The sequence below is a fragment of the Chelmon rostratus genome, chromosome 3 (assembly GCF_017976325.1).
Source record: "Chelmon rostratus isolate fCheRos1 chromosome 3, fCheRos1.pri, whole genome shotgun sequence".
NCBI classification, from domain to species: Eukaryota; Metazoa; Chordata; class Actinopteri; order Chaetodontiformes; family Chaetodontidae; genus Chelmon; species Chelmon rostratus.
The window spans coordinates 18,291,649-18,314,906 of NC_055660.1; the positions used below are offsets into that span (position 1 = coordinate 18,291,649).

Below are 23,258 nucleotides of genomic sequence, written 5' to 3' on the forward strand. Positions count from 1 at the left end.
GGTGGGGGTACTACCTCAAAGGTGCAGATCCCCACAGGATCTTAACCCTCCATGCATGATGTTGCCCTCAAGACCTCACACTTGACATTGTTTTCAAAAAAAACATTTTTTTTTCTAATGAATATATTTGTTTTACTTGTATTGTTTGTATATGTTTTCAATATAACTGGTTAAATAGATCTGGTCCTGAATGCTTTCTTTAACTTATTTTGCCTATTAGTCCATGTACTACTTTTTGTATTTTACAGTATAGCCTAGGTGAACATCACTAGGATATTTTAAACCTGCAGGTTTATTTGCTATCAAAGTTTCTGTCAGGTTCACTATTCCCAAGAAAAAAATAAATTGCTGATGTGATTTGGTGTCTGACTTTTTGAACTCAATGCAGTTTGATGATTTTTATTTAGCTGAAATTGAGAAGTTTGTTCAAGTGTAATTCTCAATGCTGTAATCTACAACTAGATTACAGCATTGAGAATTACACAGGCAATGCAGCACAAGACCTGTGCTTTTCATAGAATTTCTAGATGGGGTAATGCCAGTTATAGACTAGACACCTTTTAAAATGCAATACATTAGACAAACAGGTCCAAACGTCTCTTGCACTTGGAAACGACAAAATATGTCGTCTAGATTGAAACGATGTTAAATGATGCCGTCGAAAAGACGTCGGTCATGACACCGACGTCAGAAAAACTCATTTCAGCACCTCAGATCGACGTTAATTAGACGTGAAATAGACGTCACGTAGATACGTTGACATGGGTTGAAGTAGCCTAGCTGTTCTGTGAGCCGTTGAAATATCGTCTGAACGACGTTGAAACAACGTAAAATGATGCCGTCGAAAAACTCTTATTTCAGCACCTCATATCGACGTCGGATCAACCTGCCTGACCGACGTGGAATAGACGTCAAAATGTTTACTGGGTACATATATATATATATATATATATACCGCTCGCATTGTAGTGAATTTCCATTAAGGACATTTGCTCTTTACATGGTTGTGAGTGGCCCTTAAAAGGGCCTTTTGTCTTTTTTCCCCCACGTCAGAAAAGGAAGAATCGGTTTAACCGCCGAAGCCGTACAGAGTGCGGCCCTGTCTCTTCAGAGCATACACCACATCCATGGCGGTGACGGTCTTCCTCTTGGCGTGCTCGGTGTAGGTGACGGCATCACGGATGACATTCTCCAGGAAAACCTTGAGCACACCGCGGGTCTCCTCGTAGATCAGACCGGAGATGCGCTTCACACCACCGCGGCGAGCCAGACGGCGGATGGCGGGCTTGGTGATTCCCTGGATGTTATCACGGAGAACTTTGCGGTGACGCTTGGCGCCTCCTTTACCGAGTCCTTTGCCTCCCTTTCCTCTGCCGCTCATTTTGAAAGATCAGAGTATGAACCTGAATATTTTCACTGCCCGTGTTCCCGGCTATTTACCTCTTCTGTGAGGACGTGTTAGAAAACAGAGGCGGGCTCTTTCTTTTTTTGGCTTTTCATGCCGGTGGAAGATAGATTCGTTCAATGGCGCCACCCACTGCACAGTAGCAGCAAACGGCAGCATCCAGGCCCCTCAGCTGCTCATGGCAGAGAGAATCTGAGAGACAAGTTGACTCCATGGTAGGTTAAACACCCCCATCTTTCCGGGTGTGCCCTACACAAGTAGCTTCCTAGACTATGAGAGGTTTGCAGTCATATCCTCTTAACACGCGTCAATACATTTTTGTCCTTTGTGGGGGACATGAGTTAGGAATTAAGTCAAGCACCATTTATGAAGTCTGTTTGAATCCTGCTGTCCTGTGAAGAAGACATCCTGGGCGCATAATGATTTCACCGTTTTGGGGTGCCGATTAAGGAGCACATGAGCTTTCTTTTCAAAATGGCCGGAATCTGAACCTCCACATTTTATGGCTTCAAAATCCAAATTTATGGCTAAAAATCAAATTGATTCTTCAATATAAGAGTCCTAACTTCAATTTTGGAAGATTTCACTAAAGTCCAATAATTTTGACCCTTTCAAAACAAAACATATCTTTTGAGGTGGACAGCAGGACTTCCCCTGTGTACAATCAGTTTCCATACTCCAGGAAACAGAGGGCTGAGTGAGGCTGAAATGATTTTGCCCAGGATTGTGGAGGGAGAGTCAGACTTATCAGATGATGAGGAGGAGGAGGGCCAGACAGTACAGGAGGAAAGTGAAAGTTCAGAGGAGGAAGGTGAGCGGACAGACGAGGACATACCAGCTGCATAGCAAGGACAAAGTGAAGATACACACTGGCCATTATGGCTAAGAAGCAATTGTAAGTGTAAGTTAGGACTTTGTTAGGTTGGAGTATTTGGTATGACATGCACGCACACAATGATGGTTGATATACATGATTAATAATGCATGTACTAAAAGTGCAGTAAACTATGTCTCTCCTTTCTTTTCATGACAATGCTGATCACGACCACCAAGACTGGAAGCCCTCCGATTACTTAAAGCAATACATAGAACACCAGGTTTTTTGAAAAAAGTGGCAGGACAACAAGGCAGTTTGATGGCCAGAAGAAAAGGATGCAAAGGGAAAACATTTGTGAAATGTTTTTGTGTGTTTCAAAGACCAAAAACTGCTTTCTGTTGTACCATGCGTAATTTGTTGTGACTGTATGACGTGACCTAATAATAAGGTGTAGGTCAATGGGCCACAATGCAGTTTAAAATGTTACTTCTCAAAATAATATTGTAATGTTCCAATGTGTTCCTTTTAACAAACTGTTAATTGTTCATGAAGTGTCAAGATCATTAATCTCAACAGAAATCAACATGAAAATGACATTACGTTCTGTGATGTAAGATGACCCCATGTCCATTTCAAGGGACAGATGATAAAAATTAAATTTAAAAAAGAAAAAAAATCAAAATTATTTGTTTATTTTTACCCTGGTATGTTCCTTTGAACCACAAGAAAAAGCTGATTTTCTAGTAGACAGAGATCTTGACTTCTTTTGTTTTACAAAAGCTCCCTCTCAACAGCGACACAGATGTGGCTGATGTTTGTTGTCTGTGGCATGAAGCAGTGTCTGTCATCTCGCTTGGGGAAGACAGCGCTGACAGCACGGGTATTTTCTTTGGAAATCATCGTGTAATTATGAGCAAACGAAGGGATTTTAAACTGGGTCTTCTGATCAAATTCTTTTATTTTGGTCAAAAGTCTAAGATAATTAATTAGCATATTGTACCAGAAAGAACTTGGAACATGTGGTTATTTAAAAAAGGTGAAATAAATAGTTCATGTTGGCTTTAACATAACGATGTGCAGAGATTTTAATACTGTCACTAATGATAAAGATGCTGCCATCCCTTTTCTGATTACACAAGATGGAAGATAGTTAACTTAGATAGATAACTTACAGGTTTCTGTAAAAATTAAGCACCTGTTGGAGAGCTGTCTTCTTCCCCTTCTCCTCTTTCACAGGACTGTTACCATACAGAATTTTTAATGTCTGTTTCTTAGCAGCAGGCTCCTTTGTTTGCAGCCTCATTGCCGCACAAGAAATGATATATCCCCCTTCGTCCATATCCCACAAGTGATAGCCTTAGAGGGCGAAGCCGACACAAAATAGAATCTAAAGTTACGTGACGTTTTCAGTCTCAGTTCTTAAAGGAACAATATGTCACAGTCAGTATATCATTTCTTAAAGCGAAAGACTGAATACCATAAGCCTTCCGGACGGCAACTTTTAGGAAGCTCATAGTAGAGATAAAGGTGTCAGATCTATGGTGAAGGCTTATCGTCCATACGCTTCCCTCTTCCATGAGTGACATGTTGAGCCGGTTTCTTTGTAAAAACAGCAAAGGGCATTTAATTATGAGGCTTGGACACTGTAGGTGCTGTGAGCTCTGGTGTAACAGAGAAAGGACCTGAATTACTTTTAGAAGAAGCTGAATCAGCACCAGAAAACTGTCAGAAAACATCCAGAAAATGCAATAAAAAATGTTTGATGACGATGTCACTGTTGATGTGGGAGTGTTGGATGACCATAGTAGCCTACTTCTGGTTTTCCAATCTTAGTACATACAATACTGATGATCAGTTCAAACTGGAAGCCATCTTTTCCTCCAGCAGTCCACACATGACAGAGTTGCAGTATAAATTAAAAAAAAAAAAACAGGGCAAGGCCTTATAGCCCAGAGCTCTGTAGCAGTCCACCAGGAAGTGCTGCTGTGTTTCTTCATTATATCAAATCATAATCATGAGGCATTTTTTTCACAGTCGCATAACAACTCCATGAAGCAACAGCTCGAACACAGAGTCCATTAACAGAGATGAGCCGGTGCTCTCTGAGAAGATTGTTTCTGTGTGTGTGTGTGTGTGTGTGTGTGTGTGTGTGTGTGTGTGTGTGTGTGTGTGTGTGTGTTTTTTTTTTTAATCATTTTTAGTTCATTTTTCATTTTTAAGCTATCCTGTTATTTTACTGCTCCCACTAAGGCACACTGATACAGCAGGTCCAAGGTGTGGAACTTAATCCTTAGAAACATATATTGTCCAGTAATGCTGCTGGAGGTAATTTCTGATTAAACTGGTTTTATGGGGGTAGTAATGACTTTCTATGATATATATTTATTTATATATACTACAACATTTGTTCAATAACAGCAAAACAATTAACTGATTATTTATATTAACAGTCGCAACAGAAGAAATGTTCACAGTGAGCAGCTCTGATAGACCATCTGGCACCATGAGCCTCGGTCGGTCGCCATCAGTGTGTTTGCTGCTCGCAGAATAACTTGATTTTATAAGAAAGCGATTATCGGCCGACGGTTTCTTGTACTTTGACCTTTGGAACAAACATGTGGGCCAGCTGGAAAACGGTTTTTGAATGAGCTCTGGTGCATTTTAAAGCATTTTAGGAGCGAAATGAGAGAGAAAAGTCGCCGAGCAGCGCTGGCCGCGGCGGTGAATGTGTGAGGTTTGGAGGCTCCCCTTACAAAATGCAGAGAGCATCAGAGCTCTACATGACTGGAATATGAAGAGACACAAGTCTGCTATGGGCTCGCTTCGCTGTCAGCCTTCAGCACTCGTCCCAGGTTTAGTTTTGAGTGTTTTATCGATGAAGAGAAAACACAAGTAGCCCGACATTCAGAGCGCACAGACGAGACGCGGCCCGGGTTGAGTCTCCACGGTTCTCATGGGGTGTTTAAGTCCAGCCTCCTGCTCCGGGTTCTCCAACAGTTCAGTCTGACTCGCGTTGAGAGGACATTTACGAAGCAAAGCAAGATGGCAGAAGTAGCACCCGCTCCAGCCGCCGCTCCGGCGAAACCAGCGGCGAAGAAGAAGGCGGCGACCAAGCCCAGGAAAGCCGGTCCCAGCGTGAGCGAGCTCATCGTCAAAGCTGTCGCCGCATCTAAGGAGCGCAGCGGCGTGTCTGCAGCTGCCCTCAAGAAGAACCTGGCTGCCGGAGGCTACGATGTGGACAAGAACAAGTCCCGCGTCAAGATCGCCATCAAGAGTCTGGTGGCGAAGGGGACTCTGGTCCAGACCAAGGGGACCGGGGCGTCCGGCTCCTTCAAGATGAACAAGAAGGTGGCCGAGCCCAAAGCCAAGAAGCCCGCAGCCAAGAAAGCCGCTCCTAAAGCCAAGAAGCCCGCAGCAAAGAAAGCCGCAGCGGCCAAAAAGCCCAAAACAGCGGCAGCCAAGAAGCCGGCAGCAGCCGCCGCTAAGAAGCCCCTGAAGAAGGCCAAGAAACCCGCAGCGACACCCAAGAAGGCAACCAAGAGCCCCAAGAAGACCAGGAGCCCCAAGAAAGCGGCAGCTAAGAAGCCCGTAGCAGCCAAGAAAGCTCCCGCTAAGAAGACTGTAAAGCCCAAAGCCAAGAAAGTAGCATCCAAGAAGAAGTGAGCTGACATCGCTCCGACAAACAATAAGCCTGTCTGCAAAAGGCTCTTTTAAGAGCCACCCACCTCACCTTAAAGAGCGCACTCCATTATTATTATTATTATTATTATTATTATTATTCCTGTTATAGCGACATGTAAAGGTACAGTTAACAAACCCGCTGTACGTTACCGTCAACAGGCCTGTGCAGCGTTTAGGATCAACTGTATGAATACAGTGCCAATTAAGTGGCTTCACATAATATTTCACTGAGTCTGAAATGTCACTCACTCAACAGTGAGGAGTGAGGTATTAGGCTTCACCTCACTCCCCAATCCCTCAAGGTGAACTTGCCTTGTGCTGCTACTACTTCTAGTTGCCAATATATTTTTCAGAGGCTTTTGTATAAATTGTGTGTGTGTGTGTGTGTGTGTGTGTGTGTGTGCTTTCAAAGGAGAGCTACTGTACAAAAGACACCAGTATGAAGGGGCGGGTGACATACATCTTAGTGCCATTGTTATTTTTGACTGTAATGTATTTTTCCTCATCAGTTATGTTTACTTTTGATGATGATCATTTCACTGCCAGTAACTGAAAACATTCCAGAGCGACAACGAGTGTTTCCATATTTCACGTTGTTTATTATGGTGTGCTGTCATGATTGTATAGTTCACATATGACCGTCTTACTCTTGTATGGTGGGAGCTGCTGCATGTGATGGGATGAATAAGGTCTTGCAATAGTGATACAGTGCATGGTGTAGTTTGAGCAATGATGAACGACTTTATTCAAATGCTCAGGTGTCCTTATTTTGAAGCAAGTGTTTGTGTCAAGGTGAATGCAGTTTGAAGTGAGAGTTTGGAGTTGAAAGAGGAGTAAAGCAGGGTCAACAATCGAGTCCAGATGGATATTTTAACCAGTCATTTCAATTTATATGAACAAGCATCTGGTGCAAAATTAAACCAGGACAGAACAGGAGGAGGAGAGACATAGACAAAAACATATTCAAGTCAAACAAGTGTGTGTGTGTGTGTGTGTGTGTGTGTGTGTGTGTGAGTGAGTGTGTGTGTGTGTGTGAAAATGTCCCATGATGTTGATGTTGTGATGAAGAAACACAGCAGCAGCTCCTGATAGACTGTTAGAGCTCAGCAAGTATCTGATGAAGATGAAACACAAATCCACAAATGACTAGAAGCATCAATGAGGAGGTCATAGAAATGAATTCTTCTTCTCTTTTCTTCAGAGGAATAGAAGAAAAAGAAATTATAGAAATTGTTAATAAATCTAAAAACAAGTTGTCATCTGACTGTCACGATATAGATATGAAAACAGTAAAAAGGGTTATTGCTGGAATTTCCAAACCGCTCACTCATATCTTCAATTTATCATTTCAAACTGGGCAATTTCCTCATAAAATGAAACTAGCAAAAGTAACGCCGCTTTACAAAACCGGGGATCGTCACCACTTTACAAATTACAGGCCTGTTTCTCTTCTTCCGAAATTCTCAAAAATACTAGAAAAACTTTTTAACAACAGACTGGACAGTTTTATAGAAAAATGCAACTTACTCAGCAACAGTCAATATGGATTCAGATCAAACCACTCAACATCGCTTGCTTTAACAGAACTCATAGAAACTATCACAGATTCCATAGATAAAGAGCAATATGCAGCAGGAGTATTCGTTGACCTAAAAAAGGCATTTGACACAATTGACCACAGTAGATTGATTAATAAATTGGAGCAATATGGGGTTAGGGGGGTTCCTTTGAACTGGGTGAAAAGCTATTTGAGAAACAGGCAGCAATATGTAAAAATGGGAGACTGTTCGTCAGAATGTCTAGATATTGTATGTGGTGTCCCCCAGGGGTCAGTGTTGGGACCGAAACTCTTTGTACTATATATTAATGACATCTGTAATGTGTCTAGTTTAGCTAATTGTATTTTATTTGCAGATGACACAAATATTTTTTGTTCTGGTGAGAGTTTGCAGCAACTTTTGGATGTCATCACTTCAGTGTTAAAGGAAATCAAAAAATGGTTTGATAAGAATAAACTTTCACTAAATCTGAACAATACAAAAATCATGTTATTTGGAAATTGTAAAATACACGATCAAATACAGGTACAAATAGATGGTGTAAACATTGAAAGAGTACATGAAAATAAATTCCTGGGAGTGATAATAGATGACAATTTGTTGGAAACCTCACATCAAACATATTAAATCTAAACTGTCTCACAGCATTTCAGTTCTGGTTAAAGCAAAGCATGTCCTAGATCATAAATCACTCTATATGCTGTACAATTCACTAATTCTTCCTTATTTACAGTACTGTACAGAGACATGGGGAAATACATACAAAACTGCACTTCAGCCACTGTTCATACTACAAAAAAGAGCAATGAGAATTATTCACAGGGTTGATTATGGGGCACACACCAATGACTTATTCTGGAAGTCTAAAACTTTAAAACTGTTTGATTTGGAACATAAAATAGTCCTAGTTTTATATAAAGCAAGGAACTGCTACCAAGAAATATTCCGAGAATGTTTCATGACAGAGAGCAAAGTTATGATTTAAGAGGGAAATCAAATCTAAAGGTTGGCAGAGCTCGCACAACAAATTAAAGTTTCTGTATCACCATTTGTGGAGTAGAACTGTGGAATAATTTGAGCACTGAAATCAAAACAGTTCGAGTATAATTTTTAAAAAAAAGACATAAAGGAATGATTCTCCAGAGGTACATTGAATAATTTACACAAGGTGTTTGCTATTTAGAAATGATACATAGTTTTATGAAAATTAATCATTAACAGCAGCCTGGGCAGACATTGCAGATTCAGCATATGGTGTTTTTTTTCCTGTAATCAGTGAATCGATGTGTTTGAATAGAGAAAGGAGAGCTCTTTGAAGAGAGTGCGTGGCTCTTAAAAGAGCCTTTGTTCGTGTGCGGGATTGTTGCTTTGTCCAGCAGGTTTACTTGGCCTTGCCGGGCTTCTCGGTCTTCTTGGGCAGGAGAACAGCCTGGATGTTAGGCAGCACACCACCCTGGGCGATGGTGACTCCACCCAGCAGCTTGTTGAGCTCCTCGTCGTTGCGGACAGCCAGCTGCAGGTGACGGGGGATGATACGAGTCTTCTTGTTGTCGCGGGCAGCGTTTCCGGCCAACTCCAGGATCTCAGCGGTCAGATACTCGAGCACAGCCGCCAGGTAGACGGGGGCACCAGCACCCACACGCTCGGCATAGTTGCCTTTGCGCAGCAGCCTGTGGACACGGCCGACTGGGAACTGGAGCCCGGCACGAGAGGAGCGGGTCTTTGCCTTTGCTCTGGCCTTTCCGCCGGTTTTGCCTCTTCCACTCATGATTTTTCGATCGTTTCTAGAGTCACAGCTCAGAGAAAATGTGGTCTCAACAGACACAACGCTTCGTTATATATCCGCGCAGCGCGCAGGGGGGCTCATGTTCGACCAATCGGAGTGGAGGCCTCCAGCAGAGGCCGACCGTTGTGAATTCTGGCGGTCTTTTTGAAGGGATTTCTCTCCAATCAGCAGCGGCTATTCTGGCGCTGTGTCGCTCCTCCAGGCGGCGCTGAGCTCCACGAGGAGCCCTTCACCAATCAGGGCTGGAGGTCTGAAGCGGCGTCATCATTCCGCAGCCGGTCCCACACTTTAAGAGCAGCGTGTCTCTTCTATTTATTACACTTTTCTTCCGCACAGAGAAAGAAAGTAAGAAGCGATAATGGCAAGAACCAAGCAGACCGCTCGTAAGTCTACTGGAGGCAAAGCCCCGAGGAAGCAGCTGGCCACCAAGGCAGCCCGTAAGAGCGCCCCTGCCACCGGCGGCGTCAAGAAGCCTCATCGCTACAGGCCCGGTACCGTGGCTCTGAGAGAGATCCGTCGCTACCAGAAATCCACCGAGCTGCTCATCCGCAAGCTGCCCTTCCAGCGCCTGGTCCGAGAGATCGCTCAGGATTTCAAGACCGACCTGCGCTTCCAGAGCTCCGCCGTCATGGCTCTGCAGGAGGCTAGCGAGGCTTACCTGGTCGGCCTCTTCGAGGACACCAACCTGTGCGCCATTCACGCCAAGAGGGTCACCATCATGCCCAAAGACATCCAGCTGGCCCGCCGCATCCGCGGGGAGCGCGCTTAAACTCTCACTCACTGCGTACCTAACACAACAACAACGGCTCTTTTAAGAGCCACCTCACTTTACACTAAAGAGCTTCTTTCACTGTTGTTCTCCTTCACTTCATTATTTGTCATATCTTTTGGTTTTATTTATTAAATATACAAGAAATCTATTTGTTTTCCGAAGTACAAACTGCATAGTCTACACTTTGTGGCTAAAAAGGACTTATGCTTTGATACTTTCCTACAACTCTGACAATGACGTTAAATGTGTTAAAGCAAACTTGCTACTTGTGTCACTTCAGCCACTTTCTTTATGTCAAAGCCAGTGTATTGCAGCCATCCTCTGCTGACTTGACTGACTGTATTATTAATAACTCATATAAAGTTGCTTGACAACAATCATGAATAATTTTTATCTTGTTAAATTATACAAGAGAACATGATTACAAATGTTCTTATCTGTGTTAGAAACCTTTTATTCCCTGTTATGCCTATAAATGCCAGTGTGTGTATGTGTGTGTTTGAAACAAAAATGCTCATTGCCCATCCTGAACATTTCAGTTGTGTTTCTGGAGTCCTCATCTGTCTGATGGGGGTATGGTTTGTGGTTATGTGGCAGAAATGGTGAGCGACTTTATATATGATTGATCTTGTGTGTATATAGATTGTCCACTGCCTTTTTTATGTCTGCAATGAAAATGTCTTGATAATAGTGACACAAGACATAATGTAAACAGAATAGGACACACAATGAAAAAAACAAATAATTAAAAAATAAGATCTTTTAAAAAGGCAGAACTGGCCAATGTAACAAAACACATTCAGAAATTCAGGTCACATTTTGCTTTTATTAATTATTTGTTATCATTGGGATTACTTTGCATAATGTGGGCTATTGGTTGAGAAATGTATCTCAAACAGTGTTTACATATACTGATGTATGCATAAAGGTCACATATTATACTCCTTTATCAATCAACAAATTAATGTAGTGTTGGTCTCTGAGGTCCCCACAACAAAGTACCATTTAAATAAGCACACAGATCATGGGTTGTATATGTCTACATGCAGCTGGGAACAGTGCGAGGCAGCAGTAAGCCCAACATAGCAGCACACAGATGAATGTTTCTTCCTCAGACTTGAGAGGAAGAGGAGGGAAGAAACTATTCCACCTCTGACTCGAAGCACATGTGTGAGTGCACCAGGCAAAACTAAAACCTCCCAAAGCATCATTATGATGATGAAACACAGCAACACCTCCTGTTGGATTGTTACAGAGGTCCCGAGATCTGGTCTGTAACACAAGGCCTTGGACTGGTTCTTTGCCATATACTACAACTCTCATGTATGGACTGCTGGAAGAAAAGAGGAACTAAAAGAACTGTTTCACCTCATCACCATTACTGTGTGTGTGTGTGTGTGTGTGTGTGTGTGTGTGTGTGTGTGTGTGTGTGTGTGTGTGTGTGTGTGTGTGTGTGTGTGTGGGGAACATGGGATGTGTCATGTTTATTGACCTTTGACTCCAGAGACCTTCACCAACTCAAGGAGCAGCTGGGTCTGGCCACATTTGAGGGGAGCCAGATCTTGGTGAGCTGTTCCTTTCAGAGAGCAGTTCAAAAAACTGTCTCATTTGTATTTATTAAGTTTTAAGAAGGCAGTCTGGCCTTAACTCATTTCATCTTGGAACTAATCACTGGGAGGAATGAATGTAGATATCCCACCAATATGAGTTTGAATTATTCTGAAATATTGATAAATAACCTCTTGACATGTGTGGATTAGAATTTAAACTCTGATCTGGATTAATTGTAAATATTCCACAGGGCGGCGCCATATCACTCTGCACTCTGTAAACCATGACTTGAACACGTATAAACATTGAAAAACAAAGCAGGCTACAATTAATTTTTGTGCAAAACAGCTTTTAGTGCAAAGACTTCAACACAAGAACATTGTTAATAATACTGAACAACAAAACATACAAACTGTTCAATAGACTGGTGGCATTTTCAGAGACTTCATTGTCACTATTATCTGAGTCATCTGGCTCTCTTCTCACCTCTGACACTTCTACTGTTGGATGTTGAGTTTTCAGGTGTCTGTACAAATTATTTGTGGAGCCCAACTTATTTTATTTTTCTTTTTTGACAAATACTGCATTTAGCCTTACTGTCTGCCACGAGAGAAAAGTGCATCCAAATGCTGCTTCGTTTCCTTAATTGGCTCATTTTGTCGACGGACTGACTCTCCTCCTCCTCATTTAGACTGCTCACTGCGGCTCTCCAGGGCAGGGGGCATTCTTGTTTTTGTGTTGTTTTTTGTTAGTGGAGCACTCAGGTGAAGGCAGCGTGCACAACTTGGCGTGATGCTATTTGCTGGGACTGTTCCCAGCTGCGACTCAGTTCCCATCGTTCATGTTAACGAGACGTTCGAAAGAACCAGTTCGTTCGTGAACGTAACACTAGGCCACATGGGTCAATTAACTTTATGCACTTCCTTAGCAACACTTCATATACAAGTGCATTGAAACCTTTTGATTCTTAAACATAAATGCAAAGGATTTACCATAGAAACAAAGCCTGCAGACAATTAAAGCTTCCTCACACAGCATAGCCCCATATGTCAGCTACACATGCATGGTGCCAGAAGTAGAGTGTGACGGAAGGCTGGGACGTTTTAGAGTTTTGTTCAAGTGACAACACGTGCGTTCTTGGAACTTATGACTGTGGCACCACGTTCAGGGAATGTTGACTCTTGAGAGAAGTGGTGGCTCTAAAAAGAGCCTTTGAGTTATCAGCAGAGCAGATCACTTGGAGCTGGTGTACTTGGTCACAGCCTTGGTGCCCTCAGACACGGCGTGCTTCGCCAGCTCCCCGGGCAGCAGCAGACGGACGGCGGTCTGAATCTCCCTGGAAGTGATGGTGGAGCGCTTGTTGTAGTGCGCCAGACGAGACGCCTCAGCTGCGATGCGCTCAAAGATGTCGTTGACGAACGAGTTCATGATGCCCATGGCCTTGGAGGAGATGCCGGTGTCGGGATGGACCTGCTTCAACACCTTGTACACATAAATAGCGTAGCTCTCCTTCCTGGTCTTCCTCTTCTTCTTGCCGCCCTTGGCCGCAGTCTTCGTCACGGCTTTCTTGGAGCCCTTCTTGGGCGCAGACTTCGCTGGTTCAGGCATCTTACTCGGTTTTTTCGAACAACGATGAGATTTACGCCATGAGGCCAACTTGCTTTATACAAGCTCAATGCAAGCACGACTAGGTGATCTCCGTCCCGTGATTGGTTTAGCTGCTCACGGGCTGGAGAGAGGTGGTCTCGCGGGTCGCGTTTCCATGGCAACCTGTCCTGAGAGCTTGCCCCCCCCTAATGTCGTCCTCAGCAGTGAGGCAGGGAGCCTTCCTCATCAGTGACAACAGTCTTTCGTCATTGTAGTGAACATCACAAGGAATACTAATTAAGGCAAAGGGGATAAACCCAGGAGCCATAGCCTTAGAGGGCAAAGCCTACACGAAACAGAACCACAGGATGTGTGTGTTCTCACTGTGAAGACAGTTTGCTACTATTGTAATAATTGGTAAAGTAGCCCAGCGCCTTGACCAAGGCTGTTTCTATATTCTGGTTGGGGTGATAGCTGAATTGGTACAGATCTTGTACGTTGTTGGTTGCTGGGTGGTAAATTAGCCAATTGGGGATGACTTTTCCAACTTCTATTAGGAATGGGAGGTTTGAGATTGGTCTGTAGTTGGTGACAATAGATGGGTCCAGAGTGGGCCTAACCCTTCTGCAGTCCCTTTATTCCGTCCTCATTAGCAAAGGACTTTTACTTTCATCAAATAATGCTGATTTTAATAGACGCAATATCATCTAAAACTAGTCAAGTACCTTGGTTAAAGGTGATTACCATGTCATCACAAGACGGCATATCAGACGTTGCAACATTCCAGAATTTGGTGGCAAAGACATCAGCTGAGTTAGCTGGCATGTACCGTTTCTGGACAGTTTTGACAGAGTTGATACCTGAAGGATCAAGATTGACTTGAAAAAATAGAAAAAGAAAAGAAAAGGTACAGTAATAGTCTGATTATGCCATCTCAACTGCTGTCAAAGTACAGGCAAGTTGCTGTAGCTCTCTGCAACAGGAGACCTTAGTGTCATTTACATTAATGTTCAAGTCACCAGAAATCAAATCAGATCCAAAGCTGAGGAAGCTCGGGACGATAGGTATGAATTCATCAATGAGTTCATTTCAGCGTCAGTGCAAAATACACAAGAGAAGTATAGTCGCCAAAAGCAATTCACCTACTGCTAATACACAGTGATGTTTGACTCAAGAGTGGTGAAATGTTTGATAATTGAGTGGAGTGTGAGATTCACACTGAAGCTCATTGTAATGTTTAAGTGAAAGCTCTTGGTGTCATGGACAAACCTCTGCTGGGTCACCATTCTCCCAGGGTGTTCAGCTGAAAGAATTCCCCGGGGGCTCGCACACTTTTTATCGGTTCTGGACAAATCAGACAGAAGACGCTGGATGGTCCCATATCCCCGAAGGGCTGTTTGGACGCTTCTCTAGAGTGTCACGGCTTATCTGCTTAAAGCAGCTGAGTTGGCAGAAAGGGTAAGGAGACTGACATTCGCTGAAGCTCTGCAATACTGAAGCGGCCAGCATCTGGTTGGCCCAACCTGCCTGCTGAGCCACCTCACAAATAACAAGCATCAGTGGCAATGACAGGAAGGGAACATCTGTCTCACTCCAGCTGAGCAAAAGAAACACTCTCTTAAGGCTCAACCATTTCTCCTGCCTTCCTCCAGGGGAGTAGAATGACAGCTTTGATATTATTTATGATTTATTTATTATCAATTATGAGGGCAATTCTGTAACCGTCTGTTCTTTTCCACGTGTTGACAGACAGATATGTGCTGGTATACGTGCGTCCCTTCGATTGGCTCAATTCCACTGTCCGATTAGATGTGGATTTCCACATCCCTATCAGCAAACATCTGGCAGGCACAGCAGCAGTTTGACTCACTGGCCTGTGATTCTGTCACACGGTCCTGCTGTTGTTTGTTGGATGTTGAAGTCAGAACGGGGTTTTGTCTCACTGACTCAATGAATATAGCGTGGCAGCGATTATGAACAAAGAAGTGTCATTCAGAATGAAACTTCCTGATGGATCGCTTGAAAAGGGAGCAGGCTCAGGAGTTTTCCAAGATGGCTCGTCTAAATTCTGGAATGAGTTCTACAGCACATGTGTTAAGACCCTCAGAAACAAGTGCCAGACTTAGCAGTGGCAAGCCATTGGAAGAACTCTTGTCAAAGGCAGACTTGCGATGGAATATTTCCCCATACACCTTCCATTCTTGGATGGTGTCACCTGCAGCAGTATTAGAGAATCTTTCATGTCCTACATATCAAAAGCAATCAATGTCAGAGGCAGACTCTGCTACACTCTGCAGCGGAGCAGTATACACGGCCCCGTCCCAACTTTATAAAATTTCTTGGTTTCAGCATTTAATATGTTGCCTTTGTGCCATTTTCAGTTAAATAACGGGTTTCAGTGTTTTGAAAATCATGACACTCTCTTTCTATTAACATTTCACACAGTGGCCCAGCGTTTCCGGAAACAGGGTTGTATGTGAAACACTTTGAGCTGCAGTTCTTCTATGGAAGATGCTTTATTTATTTAAAAGAGAGGGGAAAATCCTTGAGCAGGCACTGCACAGTTTTGGACTTGTTGACCAGGACACCCTCACTGATGTTCTAGATTCACATGAATCCCATTAGATTGACTAGCTTCGTATTTGGACCATTATATTCCTAAAATCCTGGCTATGGCCCTGATTACTGTATCACTTTATTTCAACTGAATTTGGACATCAACATCAAATCTGTAGCTACTCTATGAGAGAAACCTTGTCTTTACTGACATATTACTCTTGTTTTGCAATCACTTAGACCTTTCTAAGAATTTGATATAATAACTCCTTGTCCTATTTTTTTTGTCCCCACTATTGCAGCAACAAGGGAAAGTCCACGGCTGGAGTTTTTCTCTTCCAGTAAAAAGGGGAAAACAAAACAAAGATCAGCAGGGAGCAGTTACTTCATGCTGCTCTTATCTGTTTACTTTTAGAGAAACACAAACAGCAGTGACAGAGGGGACAGAAAGTCAGTATTTAAACCAGAGACCAGGGGAAAGAACTGAGGAACAGCAACACATTTCAGCAAAGGATGGAACGCACTCTGGCTTTGTTGCTTGTATTTTTCACAAGTGTGACTTCTGGACAAGACAATGGTATTTGCTATTTGCTTTTATTTGAAATTATACTGCTTGAACTGCATGAATTCACATTTGTATGCATGTAAAACACTTAACTGTTTGGTTGACCAAAATATACAACATAATTTACTTTAAAGGAGACCAAATATAAACCTGAAGAGAACCACACTCCTTCAGAATAATCAGCTTCTAGTAAATATTGCTCTAAATTAGCTGCATTGAAAGTTTACAACTCAGACACACACATGCACACAAATTCCAGGGTCAGCACATGACTACATACTGGATGGCATTTAAGGTCAGCAATCAACAAGTGATTAATTCCTATGGCGATAACCCAGATCTTCATTAGCTTCTTATCTGGCTGAACGATGGCTGGAAGATATAAATCTAGAACTGTACTGGGATATTTTTTCAAGCAATTTGAGAGTCCATTCACAATTTTCACTAAATCCTTTTGTCCTTGCAGTGTGTTTGAGGCCTGTGCCGGGTGAACACATTGAGATAGATGGGCTCCAGAGGTTCTTTAGCCCCGGTGCGGAGTTAGCGCTGTCCTGTGAACAGGGATACACCCCCATCTCTGGCCCTCGGAAGGTTGTCTGCACTGCCAGTGGGGAATGGACAAGAACCAAATTATTGTGCATGCGTGGGTTTCCATTATTTGAGGTCTTGTGACAGATCATTGTGTACTACAAATTTATACACTTGAGTTATTTCGAAAATGAAATGCTTCAATAGATTTTTAGAATATTTATTCAGCATGTGAAGCAATAGGAACCATTTCTACCTGTTTCCAAATACTGCTGCAAATATTCAGCAGATGTCTCTTATGCTTTGGTGTATGAATGCATATATTCAGGACTAAAGGGTAGGTTATTTGTTCTCTGTTCACTGACAAAATAAACAACAGAGAACATGTTAGGTGCTGACAGTCTGCAGAACTAGATCACATCTTGCCTTCAGTTAGGCTGTAAACGCCTACAGACGAGGCAGCAAACATGTCATAATGTTTGCATTTTTCGTTTTTTTGTTTTTTGTTTTTTAAAAACTGAATCGCAAAACTTTCCATTTACACATGTTTTCTGTACTATATTGTCTTTTACAGCAAAACGGTGCCCCTATCCTGAGCCACTGTCTAATGGAGAATTGTACTACGAGGATACTGTGTACCAGAGTACAATCAACTATACTTGTCATGACGGGTAAAGCCAGAACATCTTGTTAAATTTCACTGTGCAACATCTGTCATTTGCTCTCTTAGCCACCTTGCTGTCCCTAGTAGATCACTGGTTACAACTGTATCGATCGGATCTCTATTTAACCTGCTTTATTAACATATTTAAGATCTCATCGTCTCACTTTTGACGTTAAGCAGTTGACTTTGACTATTTAAGCATCAGCATACACAACACACCTGTCTGCCGAAAATATGTTTTTGGGACCAATCTCCTCATCACATATGAGGTGTAGGTGAGGTGACGAATAAACCAAAGTCACCGTGCGTCTTACCACTATTTTAGCGTTCCTCTCACCATCAACATTTGGCTTCAAATGCTTTAAACCTGATTTGAGTCAACTATCTTGTGCTTTGTCCCTTTATTTGTAACACAACTATCATTGTGCTCTGCACAGGTACACCTTGACTGGACCCAGCACTGCTGAGTGCCTTGCCAATGGAACATGGAGCACATCAGTACCAGAGTGCAAGCGTATGTAATCCACCCCACTAAAAGAGACAAAAAAAACAAAACAAAACAAAACAAAACAATGTATACCCTGTAATTTTTATCTCCATATGCTGTTGTATAATTTCTATTTTTTGTTCTGTTCTTTTTTACTTTTTTATGACTATTTATCTGCACGTGTTGCTCTCCTTGTCAGTGAAGATTTATTTTATCTGAGCTGCTCTCATTTCAAATCTGCTGCATGTGAAGCTACTAAGCCATTGCTGAATTTGCCACATTGTAAATCTGAATAAGCCATGCAAAATACTAAGGAATATACATACTCTCGAGAAATAGACAAAAACCAAAGACACACGGTACTAGCATGCGTTGTATATCCATGCACATAAATGGACGTGTTCTGTGTCTTCTCTTGTAGCTGTGACCTGTGCTCTCCCTCCGATCCCAGAGTTTGGGATGGTAACGTATGACAGGAGGATCAGAGGGAACACCACTGATTACGGTGTCCGAGTGACATTCAAGTGCAACCCTCCGCACATACTTATTGGGGAGTCAAGAGCACAGTGTACTGCCAGTGGCACCTGGACCGAGATACCTAAATGTCAAGGTAGGAAGGTTAGACAAGCAGGAGGTGCTGTGAGAACACCAAGAGTAATTATTGTGGTATTGCAAGAAGTATTTACTACCAATACCCAAAAGTTTGATGTGATTAGCTAAATATTCCCAAGTGTTAATGATTGATGATGGTTCAATTCACCTAATAATGAATAATTTGCATAACGTTGGGACACATGCAGTGTGAGATTGGGTGAATATTTCATTAATGGACAGGGAGATCTATCTGCCAACAGACATCATGTGAAGTCTCTATCTTGTATAATAAAAATCACAGAAAAATCAGTCTGCAAAACCGTTTAAGACCATATGGATGGTCTTCTCACTCTGCAGCAACACTTTCCTCAAGTTACATTTTGGAGTGCATTGTGTATATACACATACATACATACACACAATATGGCGATATTTCGTCATTTTCATTAGTGGAATCTCTACTGAATGGACTAAATTGCTCCCCTTACAGTGGTGACCTGCCCCCCGCCGGAGAACATCAACAGAGGCTACATGTCAAGCAACGACCAGAGAGAATATGACTTCATGGAAACTGTCAACTATGACTGCCTTGGATCCTTTGTACTTGAAGGAAGCTTCCAGATTTTTTGTCAGAAAGATGGGACTTGGTCTGAAAAACCATCCTGCAAGTGTAAGGCTACAGTCAATATTATAGTCTTTCTACATAATAGATTTCAGTGATGGCTGCATTTCTTGGGTGATCTTGTGAGGTGTAATATTTGTTCTTCTCCTTGTGATGTACAGCTCCTTGCAATGTTGATATAAACAGAGCCAGGATACTCTACAGAGATCGAAAAATCTGGATCAAAGACCTTCCTCATAGCAGAGTCTCGCACAATGACATTATCTCAGTCTACTGCATGGACAAGGCCAGGAACTGCGGTTATGCAGTGCCAACCCAGTGCATCGATGGAAAGCTCAAAATTCCAGACTGCTTCACAGGTAAGGAATATTTAATGAGAAAATGCAACATATCGTAAAAACAGTCGGATAGCTAGAACACTAGATAGCCTTTACTGTATTATATTTGTTAACTTTTATTTGTCACTTTACTATCACTGCTCATTTGAATTAATTTAAAGGGGCCGTGTTTTATATTTCTTTATATATCCATGAATATAATCAGAACAGCTGCTGCAGTGTATGATCAGTGTGTCATTGCCACATTATTGTCCTCTGGGTTCAAAAATATTTGCCCTCATTATCTCCTGTTTTCGTCGGTTTGTTCCAGATGCCAAATGACCGTTGTCACCCTACGTCAAGCTCTGTTAACATCCCTAGAGATAATTTTTTCTCTGGTTCTTGTTTGGGCTTTTCATGCATTTTTCCCTTTTTCTGTGCATTGTGTACAGTATAATTATGTTTCCTCAGCATTCCTGCACAGTAGGTTAATTATCTAATAATTTGCACCGCTAAGCAGACACTCAGCTGACACAATAAAGGTCTTAAAGGTACAGAGGATTTAGTGGCATCTAGTGGTGAGGTTGCAGATTACAACCAACTCAACATCCCTCACTTCAGCTGCCCTTTTCAAGCATGTGGAAGAACTTACAGAACAGTAGCTGCTAAAACCGCCCTCGCTAGAGCCAGCATTTGGTTTCTCCATTTTGGACTACTGTAGAAACATGGTGCTGCAACATGGCAGACTCCACGAAAGAGGGCCCGTGCACCCACCCTTGTCTGCCTCTGATTGGCTAGTAATCTTTTCCTTCATTGGTTGGGTTTGGTTAGGTTTGAGCAAAGACCATCGTAGGATTCGTAAATTTGTGACTTTCTCCCTCTGTAGATAAAAAGAGATCATTGTAAGGTAATGAAAAGATAACAATTCTTACTTTTAGGTGATCAGACACTAATGAAAACATAATTATGAATATTATATTAGATTTCTGCCAATAGATCCTCTTAATTCTGCACACTGGATGTTTAAAACTACATTCTGATACTAGAATTAGGTGGTAAACCAGCAGGACCCACCTTTGTCATGTCAAATGATATTTTGTTTTATTAGAGTATAACACCATATTCCCAAACAAAATTAAGAATATTGAAATTACTACCAACAAACTTGGTTTGCTTTGTTTGCCTTTGGTACCACTGATGAGCAGAGGATTTAGACACATCTAAATCTCCAGTTTGGTAATCTGCATTTAGACGTGGAAGGGTTCTTGATGCCTTAACTGAAATTGGTCTTAACCACAATAAAACAGGTTGCTACAGCAGTTAATTGAATAACATTTTCTTTTTAATCAACCAAATTGACAAGACTTACTGACAGGCTTTTGATTCATACATTCCGCAGCATGTAAAATTAATCAATTGCTGCATATTTTTTCCCAATTTATCCCAATTCAGATTTCCCCAATTTGTAATAAGAACTGTAAGAGGACTGTGGTTGGAAAAATTTATTGATGGCATAGTGTGTGCAGAGAGCTCCCATCACCTTTTTTACATTTTAAATTACTCAACATGAGTCCAAAAAAAAGTTTTCTTGAGAGGACCAAAGAGACAATATTCTCTACATCTGTTCTTTGGATCTCACTGATTGAGTATGTTTTCTGACTGTCTGTTAATGAATGTCAGATCATAGTTCTGGGTTTCATTAGGAAAAAGACTTTGACTGTGAAGGAGTGGCACTAATGTAGTCTGTGTGTAAAAATTCTAACCTGTTCCATGTTTCTCTCTGTGTGTGTGTGTGTGTGTGTGTGTGTGTGTGTGTGTGTGTCTCTCTCTCTATTCTAGAGCCCAGCCTTATTGATTATAGCCTTCATTCAGGTTCGCTTCCATCTGAAATCACACAGTGTTGAAACAGCAGCAGATCCTTTCCCTGATGATGATTGAACAACGACAAAAGGTTTTGATGTGTTCTGCTCTCTGAAAATAAAGAATGTGATCAGAATCCTGCTGTCTTTTTGTTGTATGTTACACAATTCCCACAAATTCAAATTCAAGATTTCAGTGCCGTGTTCAAGGTCTGGTTAAGTTTAGGCACACAACATGCTCAGGAAAAGATCATGTTTTGGTTTAATGTGCTCAGTTTAGTTGCCTCTGACATGACTCGAACAGATATCTGCTGCTTGGCAGTCATCTTGTCATGCTGTAACACCTCCACCATGGCCTCCTCCTCCTGATGAGAAAAAGGACATACACATGTACCAGTAGTCTGAACTGCATCGCTTGAATAGAAACACTGACATGATGCATATGAAACAAAGTCTCCATAATAGTCCGAGGCCATGGTTCTCGACCGGAAAAGGGTGGCTTGCCCTCTCCGGGTTGGAGGAGAGATCCTGCCTCAAGTGGAGGAGTTTAAGTATCTTGGGGTCTTGTTCACGAGTGAGGGAAGGATGGAATGTGAGATTGACAGGCGGATCGGTGCGGCAGCTGCAGTGAAGAAGGAGCTGAGCCGAAAGGCAAACCTCTCTATTTACCGGTCAATCTACATTCCTACCCTCACCTATGGTCATGAACTTTGGGTCATGACCGAAAGAACAAGATCTCGGATACAAGCGGCTGAAATGAGTTTCCTCCGCAGGGTGGCGGGGCTCTCCCTTAGAGATAGGATGAGGAGCTCTGTCACTCGGGAGGAGCTCAGAGTAGAGCCGCTGCTCCATCTTTACCGGATGCCTCCTGGACACCTTCCTGAGAGGGTGTTCCGGGCATGTCCCACCGGGAAGAGGCCCCGGGGAAGACCCAGGACACGCTGGAGGGACTATGTCACTCGGCTGGCCTGGGAACGCCTCGGGGTGCTCCCGGAAGAGCTGGAGGACGTGTCTGGGGAGAGGGAAGTCTGGGCATCCCTGCTTAGACTGCTGCCCCCGCGACCCGGCCCCGGATAAGCCGAAGACAATGGATGGATGGATGGATGGTCTCCATAATAACAAACAATCACTCCTTTACATTGGCCTTAGCAAAATCTAAAGTGTGAGTCACCTCTGTGCTAGGAGACATTGGTTGGCTTTTTCCAAGCTCACAATTGTTATGTCCTGTTTTGCATTGCTACAGTGGACACTAAATAACACCTATGACACAATTTCAAATTGACATTCTGGGCTTCATAGAAGGAATATATGTGTGAAATCTTGGAAGTCTTAATACTTTATGGATACAGCAGCCATTTCTAAATGTTATTTGTGAACAGATACAGTATGTAGCTACATGGCACATGAGAACAATGCAATATACCATTGTTTTTAGTCAGTTACTGAACATACATGTACATTTTAAACAACCCAGACTGTCCTGAAGGCAAACATTTGTATGTGAAAAATATATAATAAATACAATAGGAATAATAAAATAATGTATATGAAAAATAACAACAGAATAGCGAAATACAAAATACAAAATAAAAATTTACTATATATGTACATTTTATACAAAGACCTATAAAAAATATGTATCGCCATGAAGAACTATATAAAATATTGTCACTAACCCCTTGACGCCTGAATTTATTTAGAATTATATTTTAAAAAACATAATTCTTTGTGTTTTTGCTTTCAAATTGATCCTAAATTAAGAGGAGTTTGTTATTTTTTCTGTAGCACATACAATAGATATAAATTTAGGTATGATGCAAATTAGCGACAACAGGCGTTAATGATTAAATGCAATAAAAATACATAATAAAATAAATAATACAAAATTCATAAATGTGCATCATAAAA

The 23,258-nt window shown here is 42.1% G+C and overlaps 5 protein-coding genes and 1 pseudogene across 5 annotated transcripts in view; 3 read left to right on the plus strand and 3 right to left on the minus strand.

Annotated features, from left to right (window-relative positions):
- Positions 1-1,069: 1,069 nt before the first annotated feature.
- LOC121604361 overlaps positions 1,070-23,258 on the minus strand; it is a 235,730-nt pseudogene continuing 213,541 nt past the window's right edge.
- On the plus strand, positions 5,227-7,831 carry LOC121604364 (histone H1-like). Its single transcript, XM_041933861.1, has one exon. It carries the CDS (start codon positions 5,265-5,267, stop codon positions 5,883-5,885), a length of 621 nt encoding a protein of 206 aa, XP_041789795.1. The 5' UTR covers positions 5,227-5,264; the 3' UTR covers positions 5,886-7,831.
- Positions 8,844-9,236, minus strand: LOC121604377 (histone H2A-like). Its single transcript, XM_041933872.1, has one exon. The coding sequence runs from the start codon at positions 9,228-9,230 to the stop codon at positions 8,844-8,846; it is 387 nt and encodes a 128-aa protein (XP_041789806.1). The 5' UTR covers positions 9,231-9,236.
- Positions 9,607-23,258, plus strand: part of LOC121604362 (histone H3-like) — a 610,603-nt gene continuing 596,951 nt past the window's right edge. Inside the window, exon 1 of the mRNA XM_041933858.1 lies at positions 9,607-9,935. Coding sequence (XP_041789792.1) covers positions 9,607-9,935 — 329 coding nt within the window. The remainder of the gene's footprint in view (positions 9,936-23,258) is intronic.
- On the minus strand, positions 12,805-13,179 carry LOC121604373 (histone H2B 1/2). The gene has a single exon (XM_041933870.1). The coding sequence runs from the start codon at positions 13,177-13,179 to the stop codon at positions 12,805-12,807; it is 375 nt and encodes a 124-aa protein (XP_041789804.1).
- On the plus strand, positions 16,164-21,436 carry LOC121604351 (beta-2-glycoprotein 1-like). Its single transcript, XM_041933845.1, has 8 exons — positions 16,164-16,291; positions 16,746-16,922; positions 17,382-17,478; positions 17,909-17,985; positions 18,380-18,568; positions 19,043-19,222; positions 19,336-19,533; positions 21,331-21,436. Exons 1-8 carry the CDS (start codon positions 16,228-16,230, stop codon positions 21,393-21,395), a joined length of 1,047 nt encoding a protein of 348 aa, XP_041789779.1. The 5' UTR covers positions 16,164-16,227; the 3' UTR covers positions 21,396-21,436.

What these genes read in the sequence shown, in the direction of transcription:
- LOC121604364 (XM_041933861.1), top strand. Translation starts at nt 5,265, where the DNA reads ATGGCAGAAGTAGCACCCGCTCCAGCCGCCGCTCCGGCGAAACCAGCG.
- LOC121604377 (XM_041933872.1), bottom strand. Translation starts at nt 9,230, where the DNA reads ATGAGTGGAAGAGGCAAAACCGGCGGAAAGGCCAGAGCAAAGGCAAAG.
- LOC121604373 (XM_041933870.1), bottom strand. Translation starts at nt 13,179, where the DNA reads ATGCCTGAACCAGCGAAGTCTGCGCCCAAGAAGGGCTCCAAGAAAGCC.
- LOC121604351 (XM_041933845.1), top strand. Translation starts at nt 16,228, where the DNA reads ATGGAACGCACTCTGGCTTTGTTGCTTGTATTTTTCACAAGTGTGACT. An exon ending in GACTTCTGGACAAGACAATG is followed by an intron (nt 16,292 to 16,745) that starts GTATTTGCTATT and finishes TTGTCCTTGCAG; the next exon opens with TGTGTTTGAGGCCTGTGCCG. An exon ending in AACCAAATTATTGTGCATGC is followed by an intron (nt 16,923 to 17,381) that starts GTGGGTTTCCAT and finishes TGTCTTTTACAG; the next exon opens with CAAAACGGTGCCCCTATCCT.